The 20,155-nt window shown below is 36.5% G+C and overlaps 1 protein-coding gene across 6 annotated transcripts in view; it reads left to right on the top strand.

Annotated features, from left to right (window-relative positions):
- TMEM117 (transmembrane protein 117) overlaps nucleotides 1-20,155 on the top strand; it is a 497,242-nt gene that overhangs the window by 306,111 nt on the left and 170,976 nt on the right. For all 6 annotated transcript variants that reach the window (XM_086713605.1, XM_086713606.1, XM_025930316.2 and 3 more), the window contains one exon: nucleotides 18,396-18,493. In XM_086713605.1, coding sequence (XP_086569731.1) covers nucleotides 18,396-18,493 — 98 coding nt within the window. The remainder of the gene's footprint in view (nucleotides 1-18,395; nucleotides 18,494-20,155) is intronic.

The raw sequence follows: 20,155 nt of genomic DNA, 5'->3' as shown, positions 1-20,155 counted from the left end.
GTAAGGTGGTATCTCATTGTGGTTTTGATTTGTATTTCCCTGGTGAAGAGTGAAGTTGAGCATATTTTCATGTGTCAGTTGGCCATCTAGATGTCTTCTTTGGAGAAGTGTCTATTCATGTCTTTTGCCCATTTCTTTAATGGATTATTTGTGTTTTTTGGGTGTTGAGTTCGATAAGATCTTTACAGATTTTGGATACTAACCCAGTATCTGATATGTCGTTTGCAAATATCTTCTCCCATCCTGTTGATTGCCTTTTAGTTTTGCTGATTCTTTCCTTTGCTGTGCAGAAGTTTTTTATTTTGATGAGGTCCTAGTAGTTCATTTTTGCTTTTGTTTCCCTTGCCTCTGGAGATGTGTTGAGCAAGAAGTTGCTGTAGCCAGGATCAAAGAGGTTTTTGCCTGCTTTCTCCTGGAGGATTTTGATGGCTTCCTGTCTTACATTTAGGTTTTCCATCCATCTTGAGTTTATTTTTGTGTATGGTATAATGGTCCAGGTTCATTCTTCTGCAGGTCACTGTCCAGTTTTCCCAGCACCACTTGCTGAAGAGACTGTCTTTATTCCATTGGATATTCTTTCCTGCTTTGTCAAAAACTGGTTGGCCATACGTTCATGAGTCCATTTCTGGGTTCTCTCTTCTGTTCCATTGATCTAAGTGTCTGTTCTTGTGCCAGTACCATACTGTCTTGATGATTACAGCTTTGTAGTATAGCTTGAAGTCTGAGATTGTGATGCCTCCTGCTTTGGTTTTCTTTTCAAGATTGCTTTGCCTATTCGGGGTCTTTTCTGGTTCCATACAAATTTTAGAATTATTTGTTCTAGCTCTGTGAAGAATGCTGGTGTTATTTTGAGAGGGATTGCATTGCATATGTAGATTGCTTTGGGTAGTATCAACATTTTAACACTATTTGTTCTTCCTATTCAGGAGCATGGAATCTTTTTCCATTTTTTGGTGTCTTCTTCAAATTCTTTCATCAGCTTTCTGTAGTTTCCAGCATATAGATTTTTCACCTTTTTGGTTAGATTTATTCCTAAGTATTTTATTTTTTTTGTGCAATTATAAATAAGATCGATTCCTTGTTTTCTCTTTCTGTTGTTTCATTGTTGGTGTATAGGAATGCAACCGATTTCTGTGCATTGATTTTATATCCTGCAATTTTGCTGAATTCATGAATCAATTCTAGCAGTTTTTTGGTGGAATCTTTAGGGTTTTCCATATAGAGTATCATGTCATCTGCGAAGAGTGAGAGGTTGCCCTCCTCCTGGCCGATTTGGATGCCTTTTATTTCTTTGTGTTGTCTGATTGCAGAGGCTAAGACTTCTAATACTATGTTGAATAACACTGTCAAGAGTAGACATCACTGTCTTGTTCCTGACCTTAGGGGAAAGCTCTCAGTTTTCTCCCATTGAGGATGATGTTAGTGTTGGGTCGTTCACATATGGCTTTTATGATCTTGAGGTATGTTCCTTCTATCCCTACTTTCTTGAAGGTTTTTATCAAGAAGGGATGCTGTATATTGTCAAATGCTTTCTCTGCATCTATTGAGAGGATCATATGGTTCTTGTCCTTTCTTTTATTGATGCGATGAATCACGTTAATTGTTTTGCAGTTATAGAACCAGCCCTGCATCCCAGGTATAAATCCTGCTTGGTCGTGGTGAATAGTTTTTTTAATGTATTGATGGATCCTGTTGGCTAATATCTTGTTGAGGATTTTTGTATCCATGCTCATCAGGGAAATTGGTCTATAGTTCTCCTTTTTAGTGGGGTCACTGGTTTTGGAATCAAGGTAATTCTGGCTTCATAGAAAGAGTTTGGAAGTTTTCCTTCTGTTTCTATTTTTTGGAACAGCTTCAAGAGAATATGTGTTAACTCTTCCTTAAATGTTTGGTAGAATTCCCCTGGAAAGCCATCTGGCCCTGGACTCTTGTTTTTTGGGACATTTTTGATTACTTATTCGATTTCCTTACTGGTTATGGGTCTGTTCAAATTTTCTATTTCTTGCTGTTTCAGTTTTGGTAGTGTATATGTATCTAGGAATTTGTCCATTTCTTTCAGATTGCCCATTTTACTGGCATATAATTGCTCATAATATTCTCTTATTATTGTTTTTATTTCTGCTGTGTTGGTTGTGATCTCTCCTCTTTCATTCTTGATTTATTTATTTGGGTCCTTTCCTTTTTCTTTTTGATCCAGCTGGCTAGTGGTTTATCAGTTTTGTTAATTCTTTCAAAGACCCGCTTCTGGTTTCATTGATCTGTTCTACTGTGTTTTTTGTTTTTTTTTTTTTTTTTTTTTTTTTTTTTGGTTTTGATAGCATTAATTTCTGCTCTAATCTTTATTATTTCCTGTCTTCTGCTGTGTTTGGGTTTTATTTGCTGTTCTTTTTCCAGCTCCTTAAGGCGTAAGGCTAAGTTGTTTATCTGAGATCTTTCTTCCTTCTTTAGGAAGGCCTGGATTGCTATATACTTTCCTCTTACGACCACCTTTGCTGCATCCCAGAGGTTTTGGGTTGTGGTGTTATCATTTTCATTGACCGCCATATACTTTTTAATTTCCTCTTTAACTGCTTAGTTAGCCCATTCATTCTTTAGTAGGATGTTCTTCAGTCTCCAAGTATTTGTTACCTTTCCAAATTTTTTCTTGTGATTGATTTCGAGTTTCATAGCGTTGTGGTCTGAAAATATGCATGGTATGATCTCGATCTCTTTGTACTTACTTAGGGCTGATTTGTGTCCCAGTATATGGTCTATTCTGGAGAACATTCGATATATACTGGAGAAGAATGTATTTTCTGCTGCTTTAGGATGAAATGTTCTGAGTATATCTGTTAAGTCCATCTGGTCCAGTGTGTCATTCAAAGCCATTGTTTCCTTGTTGATGTTTTGATTAGATGATCTGTCCATTGCTGTGAGTGGGGTGTTGAAGTCTCCTACTGCTATGGTATTACTATCCATGAGTTTCTTTATGTTTGTGGTTAATTGACTTATATATTTGGCTGTTCCACATTTGGTGCATAAGTGTTTACAATTGTTAGGTCTTCTTGGTGGCTAGACCTCTTGATTATGATACAATGCTCTTCTGCATCTCTTGATACAGTCTTTATCTTAAAGTCTAGATTGTCTGATATAAGTATGGCTACTCTGGGTTTCTTTTGTTGACCATTTGCATGATAGATGGTTCTCCATCCCCTTATTTTCAATCTTAAGGTGTCTTTAGGTCTAAAGCGGGTCTCTTGTGAACAGCATATAAGTGGATCTTGTTTTCTTATCCATTCTGTTACCCTATGTTTTTTGATTGGAACATTGAGTCCATTGACGTTTAGAGTGAGTACTGAAAGATATGAATTTATTGCCATTATGATGTTTATAGAGTTGGAGTTTCTGGTGGTGTTCTCTGGTCCTTTCTAATCTTTGTTGCTTTTCTCCCCTGAGAGAGTCCCCCTTGAAATTTCTTGCAGGGCTGGTTTAGTGGTCACAAAGTCCTTTAATTTTTGTCTGGGAAACTTTTTATCTCTCCTATTTTGAATGACAGCCTTGCTGGATAAAGAATTCTTGGCTGCATATTTTTTCTGATTCAGCACATTGAATATATCCCGCCACTCGTTTCTGGCCTGCCAAGTTTCTGTGGATAGGTCTGCTGCAAACCTGATCTGTCTTCCCTTGTATGTTAGGGATTTTTTTTCCCTTGCTGCTTTCATTGTTCTCTCCTTGTCTGAGTATTTTGTGAATTTGACTATGATATGCCCTGTTGATGGTCGGTTTTTGTTGAATCTAATGGGGGTCCTCTGTGCTTCCTGGATTTTGGTGTGTCTTTCCCCAGGTTAGGAAAGTTTTCCTCTATGATTTGCTCACATAACTCTTCTACCCTTATTTCTCTTCCTCTTCTGGGACCCCTATGCTTCTGATGTTGTTCCTTTTCAATGAGTCACTGATATCTCTAATTCTTAAATCGTGCCCTTTTGCCTTAATCTCCCTCTTTTTTTCTGCTTCGTTATACTCCATAAGTTTGTCCTCTATATCACTGATTCTCTGTTCTGCCTCATCCATCCTTGCTGCCGCAGCATCCATCCGTGATTGCAGCTCAGTTATAGCATTTAATTTCTATTTAATTTCATTCTATTTTTTACTTCTTTTATCTCCACAGATAGGGATTCTAATCTATTTTTGACTCAAGCTAGTATTCTTATTATCATGATTCTAAATTCTGTTTCAGACATCTTGCTTGTATCTGTGTTGGTTAAATCCCAGGGTGTCATTTCTTTGTGTTCTTTCTTTTGGGGTGAATTCCTTCGTTTCATCATTTTGAAGGGAGAAAAGGAATTAATGAGGTAGAAAATTTTAAATTAAAAAAATTACAGTTAACAAAATATTAAAATTAAAAAATTAGAAACACACCAAAAATCAAATAGATGATGCTAGATCCTAGGTGTGTTTTGTTCTCGGTGTTGAAAGTGGTTTGATAGATTAGAGACAAAAACGGGGGCGGGGGAAAGGAAATTGTTTGAGAATTAAAAAAAATGAAGACACTGAAGTAGACTATAATGAAATGATGGGAGTAAAATAGAACTTGAAAAAATTTACAGAAAATAAAGAATATAGTAGAAAAAAATTAAGGAAAAATATTTTAATAAAAATTAAAAATAAAAATGATTTTTTTCTCTTTCTGTGTTCAAGAAAAAGAAAAGAAATGAAAAAGAGAAAAAAAGAAAAAGAAAAAGGAAATCATTTTAAATTTGAAAATGAATATACTGTAGTAGACTAATATAAAATGATGGAAGTAAAATAGAATTTGAAAAAATTTACACAAAAGTAAAAAATATAGTAAAAAATTACAAATATTTTAATAAAAATTGAAAACAAAAGTGAATTTTTTCTCTTTCTGTATTCAAGAAAAAGATGTGAAAAAGAGAAAAAAAAGAAAGAAAATTGAATAGATGTACCTGCTAACAGACTGAAATATGACTGAAATTACTTCATTTTCCCTTAGAAGTCAAACTATGAAGCACTTTATAGTCCATAAACTAAGCAGGCGGTGAGACTTGTGCTCTTGAAGAATGAGGTTGGCCCAGTTGGGCGGGGCTTAGTGTAATGGCTCTGTTCTCCACTAGATGGCGCTGCTAGCCTACTGGAGTGAATTGTTGTGGCGCTTGTAGGTGCGTATGCGTATGCGTGTGAGTGGTGAAAATGGTGCCACCCAGCTACCCAGTCTGTTCTCCCAGATCACCAGTCGCGCACCTGTCCTCTGTCTTCAGCTTTCGTCCAGTCCCTGCTTTCTCACTCTCCGTGATCAAGCCCCAGGCAGTACCTCTCTCCTGACTTTTGTCTCGGATGCGGCTGTTTTACCTGGCCCCTTACTTCTGAAGGACTGGAGCTTTGACCTGTTCCGCCCCTCTGCGGGGGGGGCGGGGGGGGTCTCACCGAGCAATGGCTAAATGAGCAGTGGCGGAATGTCTGGTGCACCCAGCAACACTTGTTGGACCCTGCTGCTGCCGGCGCCCTGAGACTGCGGCCAGGTGCCCTGAGACTGCAGCCAGGTGCCAGCCTGCCCCAGAAAAATTTTGTCAGATAGTGCAGCAGCTGCATTTCAGGGATTATGGAAAATCACAACACACATTTGGCACCATGCTTCACCTTTAATGACCTTGTTCCAGCACCAGTGAATGTGGCCATTTTCTGGGGTCTGCTGGGACCAGGTGGCTTCAGCAGTCTCTATCAAATGTCCTTCCAGCAGTGGAACTGCTTTTCCCCTTGTGGCTGAAGAACCTCCCAGACCCCACCCTGTTCCTGGAGATTTGCCCTTCCCACCAGGGCACTGCCAGGTATGGAGCTGTGGAGTTGCAGACTCTGCAGTCCCCCTGTTTACACTCTTTTGGAATTTAAGCCCTTTCCGTCCTCCTTCTCCCTTTTTAGTTTAGTCCCTGTAGCTGTTTCCAATTTTCCACTTTCTCTCCAGCTGCTTTTGGGGCAGGGTGCTTTTCCTGTATTTCCCCCCCCCACCCCTGCCTTCTCTGTTCTCTGTCTGCCTGTAAAAGCACTTCCCTGCTCACCGTGGCTTCTTGCTCTCCATGTTCACCTCTCCGCAGTGCATACCTACTGAGTGCTTTGTTTCAGTTTGTGCAGATTGTTGTGTTAATCCTCAGACAGTTTTCTAGATGTGCAGGATGGTTTAGTGTTGGTCTGGCTGTATTTCATGGATGTGAGACACACAAAAAACTTCCATGCTGTTCCACCATCTTGGCTCCCCAAGATTGAGTTTCCTTTTGAGATGTTTGCCCTTTCTGTGTTCCAAGGGCTCCTTGGTGGATAACGGTTCTTTTAGTTAAATTTCTAAAAAACATCCTTTATAGATTTCCCTGTTGGTTCTCCATTCATATATACTGTCACAAAGTCATCATATATGGTATATTTTTATAATTCATTTCTCTAGTAATAGTCATTTATGTTAACAAGGTAGAGAAGGTATGCATGCTGAAAATCCTCATTCTTTCAAGCCAAAAACCAAAAATAAGTTCTCAGCCATGTAATATTGGGCTACTGTCATTTTGTAATGTGGCCACCCAAGAAGAATAGCATGTCAGAAGGTGGTGTAAATATTTTTCTGCTGGCTTTTTGCTCAGCAAAATCAGTAGTCTCTTTCTTTCTATTTATTCTAATTATGATTCAATGTGGTGTAAAGCAAATCGTACTGGGGGATGTTGTAGTTATTTTGCATTTGTTAACACACCATTTGGAACTCTGCAGACCTTGCCTGGGAAGGTACTTTTTGATTGTGTATATTTCTGTATTCAGGTGATTCAGGTATCTTTTTCTAAATGCTTCTATATTCTGAGACATGCCCAATTTCCTTACTTAATAATAAAACAGTCCATGACTCATTGTAAATCAGTAGGGATCCAGCAATAAGGTGCAATACATCACAAAAGCAGTGCAGGCTATCATTGGAGATAATAAGCAGGTGCATTAATATTCATGCTTTATGAAACCCTGGTTGTGCTTCTAAAAAGCTGTAGAATACATTCCAGGTTTAGTGTTCACCAGTTGATGTTTGCCAGTGATTTTCAGATACTTCTTGTAGCAATTCTTTCACGCCATATCTAGGTAATTTAGAAAACGTTCCTCCATGGTTTCCATTTACTTAATTGTATACTTAGCTAATATTCCTCACTGAATATGCATAATCCTTTCTGGTTGGACCTTAGGTCTTTCTTTGTCTCGGTGGGAAGTGCTGTTGTGTACGACTGATTGTATATGCATGCCTGTGTATGTGGTATGGTGTGTCTCTTGGGGGCTAGGGGTCAGCAAAAGGGAACAAACAACACGCATTGTCCTATGCAGTACAATATTTCCCTATTGTGAAAGAAATGCAATTTAAATTTTGTTTTTCCTTAGATTGACTTAAGCAGAGGATAAGAAAATAATGCTATGCTCTTAGGGATGCAAAGGTCCCAACACGTAAGGATTCAGAGGCTGGGCACTGTCCCAACTCCAGATGCCACTATACCCCATTCTCCCCCAGAACTGTTCAATAAATTAACACCAAATATAAGGCATATGGAAGTGTACTGCTTTCTAGTCTTTAAAATATCTGATTCATATGTGTCCTTCTTTAGTTAATCTACAAATGTATTTACAATAAAGCAGATATGTTGTGCACATGGACAATGGGAGTAAGTATGCATCTTAGGCTTAATATTCCTCTTGTTTGAAATTATCTTTGATTTCTTTATTTTTCCAGGAGTTGACAAAGATGACCTCTACCTCTTTTTAGAATTTAACTGTAAATGCCCTGTGTTTTCCTAGCTTTCCAGGCAGTGAAGGGATGGGATTGGAAGGAAAGGGAGTACTCTACCATTCATGTCCTCCTCCTCCTCCTCCTCCTCCTCCCACCACTACCATCACCATTTCTGTTAGCACCATCATCAACACTAATTGCTAGAGAGGCTTTAAAAGCAGAACAAGGAAAGAGCTACTTGGAATGTGCTATTTTTTCTAGCCTTCCTCACTGGTCTCTTCTGTATTCCATGTTCTTCTTGATTCCCTTTTGTTCATTCATTCACCATGTATCCTTTTTTTCATCCACCCATTCAGTAAATGTTGACTGAGAGTTTACAGTCTACTATATACAATGTTAGATCATGGGGACACTGTGTGAACAAAATGGACAAGATGCTTGCAGTGATGGAGGTTATACTCTGGGGGTGAGTATATTAGCAGGGTTAATTCAGCTACTTTAGATCTTTGCATTTTACAGAATCTCAGTTTATGTTCAGGATATAGCTACTAAAATTTGGAACTTTTAATTTCTCCCTATTTTATATGAATGATTTATACAATATTAGCCTTTGTTTTTATATAACGTCAGGCTTTGATGCACGGAGCTACAGTTTCAGGAATACAGTGAAGTTTCCTTGACATAGTCTCTTAGAAATCTCTGAATTCCTCAATTCCAGCAGGCCTTTTGCACTGCTGTTTGGTGACAGAATATATTTGCATTATAAGATGCCAAGAGTCCATAAGAAAAAGGTAGCCTCCCAAACAAGATATGAGAAAAAAAAATCACTGGAAACCTCATTTATGATTACTTGTTGGGTTTGTTACTGTGTGAGCACTCTGAAAAAGATGGCCCTTCCATCCCAAATTTATTCAGATGCCAAGAATGAAGATGTCACATTTGCACCAAGAAGATATGAAAAGGTTTATTCCTCATATAATGAACTTTCTGGGGAGAGCAGGATGGCTCTCAAAGAGATCCAGAAGTGCTTGAAAAGAGTCAGGTAAAGAGACTGGTGTGGGGTTTTTATAGTGGGTAAGGGGTGGGGCCAGGGTGAGGGTTCCTGCACATGGTTTGAACTTCCTGCTGTTGCAGGGTAAGGAGCACAGGATTTTCTTAGCTTTCCCAGGTGTGGGGAAGAGGAAGAGGGAGCAGTGAGGCTTAAAAGTTGTCAGCAGTTATTTTTTTTTAAATGGAACTTCATAAATAGAGAACAAACTAGGGGGTGCCAGAGGGGAGGGAGGTGGGGGGATATGCAAAATAAATGAAGAGATTAAGAAGTTGAAACTTCTAGTAATAAAAAGGGCATGGGAATGAAAAGTCCAGCACAAGGAATATCGTCAATATTATAATAACAAATCATGTGGTGACACATGGTAACTATACTTTTTGTTGAGAGCATTTTGTTATGTATAGAATTGTCAAATCACTGTACACCTGGAACTAATATAATTAGTTGTACACCTGAAACTAATATAATTTTATATGTCAACATGCTTCAATGAAAAGGAAAAAAAAGAAAGAAAAAAGAAAAAAAGACCAAAAAATGGAGTCAGACTCCTCAATATGGTAATGATACTGTTGGGAGGAATTTGGGATACATATGCATTGTAGGTAAGGACTTTTTATTAATCTGCTTAGAAGCAAAGAAGTAAAATGAGCAATTAAAAGACATACTGGAGCCCTGCTCACCGTCTTCTCCTTTCCAATTTAAGTGCTGACATTTCCTTGTGTCATCGGTTTGTCATCAGTGGGTCATAACTCTCTGTCAGTGCTCATGTTCTTCATAACGATAAGCAGTCTGCCCTCTTGGACTGGGTATGTAAGGATGTACTCATTTTTTAAACAATGTTTATTTATTTTGAGAGAGAGAGAGTGTGAGATGCACACAAGCAGGGCAGGGGCAGAGAGAGAGGGAAGAGAGAATCCCAAGCAAGCTCTGTGCTGTCAGCACACAGCCCTATGAGGGGCTCGGACCCACCAACGATGAGGTCGTGACCTGAGCTGAAATCAAGAGTCACACTTAACTGACTGAGCCACCCATTTGCTCCAATATGCACTCGTTTTGATGTTGGCTTTGGCTATTGGTAAATGAATATATTTGTAACCACAATTTTTTGGGAAGCAAAAGTCCTCAAATACAAAGTCTGCTTTTACAAATTCAAAGAACTTTGTAACTTTCTACCGGTCCCTGAATGAACCACCCTGGGGAATTTCAAAGCATTTGCCAAAATATGGGATTGCTTGATATTGAAAACTTGGTGTTAATTGCCTGTTCATGCTTAGTAATACTACTGGCTTATAATTCTATCTAAGTAATTTTTCTGGCGTGCACCTGTATATGCCTCAATGAAATTCAAATAAAAGTGGTATTAACAAAGTCAGGAAGAGAATACTACAGTGATGGGGTGATGTATCTTTGATAGTCTGAATTAGCTTTCCTAAGTGGACAAGGAACTAAAAAACGAAAATATCTTGGTCATGATAACAATTATCCAGGTGTTTAAAAGTAATTCTAGATCTCCATGAAAATCATCAGTTGCTGGTGGCATATTTTGCTGTAGATAAATGAAAGACACTATCATACTACTGGAAGACCATTATCACTATTATCTTTAAGAGATGAAATTTCTACGTATGAAATGCTCTCATAGAACACTTAGCCTTCCGTTGACTAAATACTTTTCACATTTCACTTATATAATAGATATGGGTAGCCAGATAACCTAATTAAAATTTTATATTATGACCTACGCTGAATATAAAGCAAAACTTTTCTTCAAAATCCTCTCCCAGAAAATCTGAAACTGCCTTATGTTCAAATCCCTACAAAATCTCGTATTATGTTTAATTATTTTATTTTTAACAAAGTTGTATTTGGGGAAGATAATCTAAAACAAGGTTAATTAAAAGCTGGTTTTAAATGTTATTTAGGTCATCTGATAGGTACCATTTAAACAGACGAGAATATCACAGATGTAGTAATCACTTTTGACAAAATGGCCTCAAAATTGCCAAAAATACATGTCACATAAATAAGCCTTTTAATAACCACTTTAAATAGCAATATAGAATTTTCATTTGAAAGTAGGAATATTTTGGCAACCATCCCAAAGAACATGGAATATAAGAATCGGAGATGTTAACTTTATCATAAATAAGACTAAATCAGCATAGGGGCACTTGTACCCCAATGTTCATAGCAGCACTCTCAACAATAGCCAAATTATGGAAAGAGCCTAAATGTCCATCAACTGATGAATGGATAAAGAAATTGTGGTTTATATACACAATGGAATACTACGTGGCAATGAGAAAAAATGAAATATGGCCTTTTGTAGCAACGTGGATGGAACTGGAGAGTGTGATGCTAAGTGAAATAAGCCATACAGAGAAAGACAGATACCATATGGTTTCACTCTTATGTGGATCCTGAGAAACTTAACAGGAACCCATGGGGGAGGGGGAAAAAAAAAAAAAGAGGTTAGAGTGGGAGAGAGCCAAAGCATAAGAGACTGTTGAGAACTGAGAACAAACTAAGGGTTGATGGGGGGTGGGAGGGAGGAGAGGGTGGGTGATGGGTATTGAGGAGGGCACCTTTTGGGATGAGCACTGGGTGTTGTATGGAAACCAATTTGACAATAAATTTCATATATAAATAAAAAAAAATAAGACTAAATCATATCTTTAACTCTGAAGCACAATCTTCATGATGGAGGATTGCCAAACGTAGTGACTATCACTAAGTTTGAAGACAATGCTAAGAGGAGATGTGGTGACGACTTATCTCTTGGATAATTCTCCAAGGAAGGTGGCATTCCCTGAGAGGTCTAGAGCATTAGGGATGGGGGGGAGATGATGATTGAGAGTGAGCCCTGCCCCCGCAGCCCCCCCCCCCTGCCCCGGCAACCAATATGAGCTTCTTGCAGAATGCTAGTCTAGGAAAAACTCAAGTCATTCAGATGGCAGTCAACTCCAAAGGAACCAGCATGAGAACTTTGTCTCTACGAATAACAGAGGCAGAAAATAAGAAGAAAATCCAGTAGCAGGTGAAGAACTTTCACCAAAAAAATGATACTATGGAGCAGAGGAAAATTGTGATTAACAAAACCCCAGGGAATTAAAAAACAATTAGTGAAGTCATTGTCTTTATAAGTTTCCAAAGCAATGGTACAAAAGTTTGGAGATCTCATGTTGTGAGACAACAGAGGATGAAATGGGATGGTAGGCTCAGGAAAGAAATGCAAAAGGAAGAAAATTAGAGAAATAAAGGTCAAATTAGACTCTCCACAAATATTAATCGACACACCCAAAATCAAGGTAAGGGACACAACTGAGGGAGTGGAATTAAAAGTTAGGATACACATAGAAGACAAAGACAACCAGTGTCTGCAGAATTGTTTCTCTAACAATAGAACTAAACAATAGAACTAAAATAAAGGAAAAGAAAAATAATACTTAAGGATTCTCAGAACAGTTAACAGAGTAAAGAAAAACTTGAATCCTTAGGTTGAAAGCACCAATCATGCCTGGAAAAGTTTCAGACAACAATCAATAAACTTAGCAAAATTGTAATACTCAAGATAGAAAAAAGAATACTTTGGGCATCTAAGCAATAAAAACCAATTCACCTGTAAAGATGGGGGAAAAATCCCATTTTGAGTTATCTTAGATTTCTCCATGGTATCACTCAACAGTATTAAGAAAGTGAAGCCATGCCTTTAATGCCAAGCTAAACAAACAAACAAACAATGACTCAATAATTTTACAGTCTAATTATTAGTCAAGTATAAAGATGTTAAACAATTGTTTGTAGGCTACATTGCTCTCATGCCCTTTCCTGAAGAATGTGTTGTAGAACAAAGTACAAACTTTGAAAGTAGTGGGAAAACTCCAGCAGGAGTACTGAAAAAGATCATTGAGTCAATTTAATTGTAGAACCAGGGTTAAGAAAAATGCTCCCAAACCCTAACAACACAGAAATGATGAATAGTGTAAGAAAGCATAATGTTCTGATTTTCCCATCTTTATAGATGAGGGAAGAAGATACTATTTAAAGATGATAAATAAAAAAGGGACATAAGATATTCAAAGAGTCAAAAAGTTAATAGGGTAAAATAATATAATTATAGTAGGGTAATGGAGGGAGAGAAGGCAGAGGGAGAAGAAGCTGAAATTAAATAAGTCAGTGCCCATACTAGGGAGTAAATAAAAATTGAAATAAATAATACATATGTTAAATGAACTTTAATTATAAAGGTAGTAATTAGAACCAAACAGAAACATTTTGTATTTCAGTGGAAAGCACATAGTAAATGCATGGTGAAAGAAGAAAAAAGGAAGAAATTATTTATTTATTTTAAATTAAAATTTATTTTTAATTAATGATGTCTAGAAAGGTTTCTTTCATTTTTAAAACTTATTTACAATTATATGAAAAATTTCAAGGTTGTGTTAAAATTTAAGGAAACTTCTATCAGGCTTCTTGCATATATGACCTTAAAGATTTAGAAGAATTTTCCAGAGACAAACTCTGGCTCTATACAATTGAAACCTTGCCTAAGAAGAAACTATTTAAATAGCTATATATGTATTGATATATGATTATGTTCAAAATATGTTATTAAAATGAAATAACTTGCAAAATAGCATGGAAAATTATATGTATATGCTTGTTCATTAATATCCTTAATGTATATGATTGTGAAGAGAATGACACTTATTTTTCTTAAATGATACTCTGCTAAATAATAACTACCTCAAGAGGGGCACTATGTAGCCACGGTTATTATTATTATATTATGATCTTTTATCTCTATTTAATCAATATTTTTCATTAATATCACATGCTTAACCTAAAACTGTATCAAGTAAGACTAGAGATATAGTATGTAGTACCTGTGTGTACGTAGTTTATAATCAAGCTAAGAAAAACCTGGCAAAATTGGAGAATGATACAGGATACAAATCAGTGGTCAGTTTTATTATACAAATCTTCTGTGAAGCCTTCTTAGATTATTGCAGCCTTTGGCAATAAGTTTTATTTTTTTATAGCAATTTTAGACTGGACATATTTTAACATTATGCTCTATCTTTATCATTTTCTAATAGTTCGGTATCTTATAGTCTTGTCTTTATGGAAGAGATGAGACTGATTGTCAAACCCTTTGACTCTAAATCCAATCATTTAACGCAGTCACATAAAGCAAATGCAGGCCATGAGAGCAATGTAGCCTACAAACAATTGTTTAATGTCTTTATACTTGACTAAATGGGTAGAAGTCTTAATTTTTTTTAATGTTTATTTACCTTTGAGACACAGAGAGACAGAGTGCGAGTGGGGCAGGGGTAGAGAGAAGGAGACACAGAATCCGAAGCAGGCTCCAGGCTCCAAGCTGTCAGTACAGAGCCCGACGTGGGGCTTTAACTCACCAGCCTTGAGATCATGACCTGAGCCAAAGTCGGCCAACCAACCGACTGAGCCACCCAGGCACCCCTGGGTAGAAGTTTTAGATAACAAAAAAAACATCATTAATTCTTGTAACATCTGCTAATACCTATTGTGTGTCCATACATGGAGAATAAGAAGCTGAGGCTCAGAGAGATTAATTACTTTGTTGCACGTTTCCTTTGTTGCAAATAAAAAGCTAGTAAGAGAAAAAACTCAGAAGTCAGCCGGCAGGCTGTCTTCACAACTGGCCCACATAACAGTGCATTCCGTGTGTGATCCTGATGGGTTATTTCATCTCGCTGACTTCTCTTTCTCCATTAGGTGGAAAGTGGAAAATAGCAACTTACTTTATAAGGCTGCTATGACAATTATTAAGAAAAATACCTCCAGGAGCTTTGTAATCCATGAAGCTCTATAGCAAACGTATGGTATTGCTGTTGTCACTGCTGTCTTTCTGTTGCCATTTTTACCCCCATGTCCTATCTGCTCAGCTTCCACTTAGGGGAGCAAAGTTTCCACTTAGATTTCTGTAGAGATAAATTGCTTTTACAATCATTTACTGACTTTGAAATCTCAACATTCATGCTCATGCTCAGATTGTATAATACCTATGCCCTACAGTAGCTTATATTTTACTGAGAAAGACTACCTGACAAGGCATAATGTGATAAGGGATGTAATGAAGTTCTGAGTTTTGTGCACAGACCTCATAGGGAGGAAAGGGAGAGTGACAAGATCTATGAGACTCAAAGAGTTAAATTTTCCCAGCTTGGAAAGAAAGACCTGCAATTTCAAATTCTAATAATCTTCCTCTGGGAGAAGCATCAACAAGTTTTGCATTATATTTATGCTACACAGCACCCTTTGTGCATGGTCTTTAGTCCTGCCTTTCCTGCATCTTTTCCCACAAAGACTGTCCTTGACCACCAACAGAAATGAATTTGATTTCTCTAATGCAGAAGGTAATTGGATTTTTTCTTTATTGAATGCATCCCTTTAATGACTGTCTCTGCCCCTGCCAATTTAGCTGCAAGTGACCTGACATTGATCTGATGATATGACTTAAAATAAAGAGTTGGAGCTGGGGAGTGAAAAAGACCAGCTGTCTGGCATCAGAAAAAAAAAAAAAATGTGTGTGTGGGGGGGGGGGGGGCGCGCAGGGTTTGCCTCATCTTGTCATTTTCCTGAGAAAATTCTTTATCCTTCAATGTCATTTTTACAAAACATGATGCTATAATTATTGGTCATATAGCAGCAGATTGCCTTCTTCTAGAAAATATAATAAGTATTTCTCAGAAAGTGCCCTGGAGAAAACATTGAAAATTGAATAAAATCTACACAGTAATCATTCTGTTCCTTGGAAATATTTATTACCGTGTAGACTTTTTTTCTGGAACAGGGTGAATATTGCTGAACAGAATTAATTAAATCTTTTAAGAAGCTGGTATAACATGAAATATTTATTAAAGTATTTACTTAACCTTGAGGTTTTGTATAAATAAATAAAAATGGACACAAGACTTGCTATTCAAGAAAGTTACAAAGGAGTAGTGGATGAAATTGTTGTTTGGAAGAATAACAATTCTTTCCTCAAGGGAAGGTATGATATAAAACTCTTATTATGCCCAAGAATACATGCGATTTAAATTTTTCTACTTTTGCTTTCATTCACTTTTTAGTAACAGTGTAACTCACTTGATTCATGGTTATTTTTAATTTAATTTAATTTAATTTAATTTTTATTTATTTTGAGAGAGAGAGAGAGAGACAGCGTACATGAGGGAGGGTCAGAGAGAGAGGGAGAGAGAATCATAAGTAGGCTCCATGCTGTCAGCACAGAGCCTGATACGGGGCTTGATCCCATGACCTGCGATGAAATCCAGAGTCAGACGCTTAACCGACTAAGCCACCCAGGTGCCCCATGGTTAAATTTTATTCTATCATCTCCCTTTGTTCATTTTGACAAATATCATGAATTTTATTTGATTGAAGATACAATGCATGTACATTAGAGTAAGAAAGTAAAAAGTTGTAATTTTAAATTGTTGGGAAGAAGAAAATAGATCAGAAAATCATAAATTTTTTTTAAAAAGTGAAATCAATGTTCCCTTTTGAATTTTAAATGTTAGTTGCATTCACAATTATCAATATAATTAATGATTTCAAAGAGTTAACTGAGGGTTCATATTAAAACTATTTATGGTATTTGTTGATTTGAAGATTCAAAGCTACCTCACACAAAATTATTGTAAGCCCTATGTTAGAGCTGGCATAAATCTGCAGTGTTACTCCATGAAGATCAGTGAACTTTCTTTGGTTCTCATCAACCAGGAGTAATGTGGGAGTCCTAGTCCAAGAAATTATGTTGAGAAAGAATATAAAGAATTAAGATTGAATATCTCCTGGAGACTGGGCTCCTTAACCTCTGTTCTGATTGCATTTCAAATGAGCCTGTGTTCTTGCATGCTATGAATGTTTCCAGAGACCATTTCTTGGATGTTGTATAGCACAATAAGATGGGCTTGCTTGAGAATTGATGTGCCTTCCACAGAAAGTCTAGCACTACTGAAGGTGTCATTGATCCAGAAGGACTCTCCACCGAATCAAAATCTTTCACCATAAATGATTAAATCTCACCCATTCCAGGTCAGGCCATTGTTGGAAGTTACATGTGAGTGCAATATTATATTAACACCAAGAAAGAGGTATTTTTTAATGGATGATGAAAATTCTTCGTTACTCAATTCAGTATATCTGATTCCGTATAAATTTTCTTAATTTTGAATTGGCCCTATTTGAATTTGAATGTCATTAAATAAAAATCCAATTAATGAGGAGTGCCTGGGTAGCTCAGTGGGTTAGGTGTTCGACTGTTGGTTTCAGCTCAGGTCATGATCTCGCTCTTGGTGGGTTCAAGCCCTGCACTGGGTTCTGTACTGACAGTGCAGAGCTTGCTTGGGATTTTCTCTTTCCCTTTCTCTCTGCCCCTCTCATGTTGATGCTCTCTTTCTAACCTCTCAAAATAAATAAATAAATAAAAATCCCATTAATGGAACAATATCCTCTTCTCTTGAAGGGAAGGTAAATTTCCTGGAAAAAGGAAGAAGTGTGTGTGTGTGTATATACATACACCAAATATGTTTTCCTTTATTAGAGGAAAGAAGGAAATTCATTACCCATCCCATCACATTTTTAAAAATGCTCTTATAATAGGTTGTGTATAATACTTTGGACATTTCCTGAAACCATTAATGTGGGATGTGGCCAATGAGAAATTTATTTTGTTAATGCATTTTTAAAAACAAGCATTTATATCAAATCATTTTGCTATTTTTTCTTTAGGCAAATATTTTGCAGTCTTTTATATAAAAGAACCTTAGCTATTCAAAGGGATATAGTGACAAATCTTCACCTTTAAGGATTTTAAAGCCTAGTGGAGGGAGAACAAATGTACATAAGTAAGTCAAATAGAAAGTAGAAAGCAATAAGGGACATCGGAAAGGTGGATCCAGAACTAGTTGGAGGGGCAGTGAGGGCATCACAGTGGTGATGTGACTTTGCCTAGGCCTCAGAAGATGGGCAGAATCTGCAGGTGAGAAAGAGAGGTAGAACATTTTTGGAAAAAGATGTAGGACTGCAGATGGCATGGAGGTGGGAGAATGCTAGGCTATTAAAATATGCTGTAAAACTGGGTCAAGTCCCATTCCTCACATAACACTGAAAAAAAAAAACAGACAAAGGAAGTAATATTTTGACTAGTGATACAGTTAATAATCTGTACATACAAAGAAATATTTAGATTTTGGAGTTTCTGATTTAGACAAGCAAAAAGTATGGTATTTTATTTGTTATGTATGTTTTGCTTCTATGAAGAAGTTCATGGTATCTTAAAGATGCCTTCTCATGTAAGGTAATCTTGATCGATGTTTCTAAAAAAGTCTCAGTACTTGACGTGTTAGACGACCTTCAATCTGCTCATTCATTTTGTAAAGTCAAATGAACTGCAAAAAAAAATTGAACTGAGGAAATATATTCTTCTTAATTTTATCTCTGTATATGTTTAAGTGTTAAAATACTTACATATTCTCAATAAAGCATAAGTTATATCCATATTTAAACCTGAATGTAAGATTTCTGAAAGTGCTAAATAAGTTCCTTTTGTGGCTTCAGGTCACGGATATGATGCTTCAGGACAAACCCTATCCTGATTGGGGAAAATCTGCAAGAGCTTTCTGGAAGAAAGGAAATGTTAGGATCATTTTATTCTGGTAAGAGAGTGTTTCATTTATCGATTTTTAGCCTTCCATCATTCACAAAGAACTTGAGCTGGATGTAGTTTTTTTAGATATATAGAATTCTATGTAGAGAGCCATTTCTAGTGGATATTATGCTCCATTAAGATGATTGAAACCATAATCCTAATTATTTTATGAGTTGCTTTCTGCTTACACATTGTTGCATATGCACATTTTCAAGAGATACATTTACTAATAAAATAATACGTATTTTACCAGAGGTAAGTAAGTTTTTTATTCAGCAAAAACAAGCTATAATTTTCATCAATGAAATCTGCCATAAAAATGTCTCCAGTAAATTCTAAATTTCCAGTACATTTGACAGGATATAATTTTGCTTTGAAGAAGTTGTACAGAGAGGGAACCTATTTACAAATCACATCTGGCTCATTGGCATTCCTTCTTCATGTAATTTCCTTTAGCTCTCCAGACCAATCATTGCAATTAAAAAAAAAAAAAATCCATGTCTTATGGAACTTTGTTGTTTGTAGAGTCAATACTATTGATGTGTAATTGAAGAAGTTTAAACAGAAGATATAAGAATAGACAGTAAGAAGGGCAGTGGCCAAGTACAGATTCAACCTAATATTTGAAAAGGTGTGCACTAACACACAGAGTGTTGGAATGGATGATCACTTGTGCCTGATAAATTCCACCCTGCTCACCTGGCTTTTGAAATGATAGAGAAAAAAAAAGTTGTTTGTTCTTATATTTAATTCTGGGGGTTTATTTCTTCTTTTCATGTACAAACTATAAAAATCATGGGGCAAAATAAACATTCTAAGCCATCTTTGTGCTTTAACACTAGAATTAAATGTTGGTAGAGATATATGGCATTCTGAACTCAATTCTTAGAGGTAAACAAAATGTATTTCAAATAGTGTTGTAAAAATGAGTATGATTTTGTAGACTTTTTTTATACCTTGTCTCTATGAGTCAAGTGTGGCCTATTTTTATGGTGCATTTGACCTTCATATTTTTTTTCCTGTGTGAAAGCTCCCCATGTAGCTTGTCTGAATAATATATAATATAATAACTATAGGAAATATTTGAAGATATGTTTTGCTCCAACCACTATGCTAAGTATTTAACATTCTATGTATTTACTCATTTAATCCTGACAACCCTATAAGGTAGGCATTATTATTATAAGCATAGGTCTCTGACTGCAGAGATCCAGTTATTATTCATTATACTAGACTGCCTCTAGGAGAACAGATGATACATCACTGTGCAAATTTCCAAATGATTACCTTTAATCCTTTTTTAGGTAATGGTCCTCTATAAGAATGTGATATTCTGGGGAGTCATTCTATCCTATAGAATTCTCTATAGAGGTTTTAAGAGTCATAATTTAAAAGAAGATAGACACTAATATTAAAAGATTTTATGGGCTATCTATCTTAAAACAATATTAATTTACTATGGTTACATAAATTTTCTATTATCTAATGCACCTTCAAAGGCAGGCTGCTGCTTATTGTTCAATATGGCCAGTTACTCAGGTCACATGCATACTATTTGCAAAAGTGAGCCATGCATACAGTAATCTCAAGACCCCTCTGATTGTCATTAGCTACTCTTAATTGCAATTGATGTTTCAGAGGCGAGGAATCCATACTGGATTATTCCTTA

This window comes from Puma concolor, chromosome B4 (genome assembly GCF_028749965.1).
Source record: "Puma concolor isolate L17-30 chromosome B4, mPumCon1.1.hap2, whole genome shotgun sequence".
Classification (NCBI taxonomy): domain Eukaryota; kingdom Metazoa; phylum Chordata; class Mammalia; order Carnivora; family Felidae; genus Puma; species Puma concolor.
Note: the sequence above shows the minus strand (reverse complement) of the source record. Positions and strands in the feature narration are given on the sequence as shown.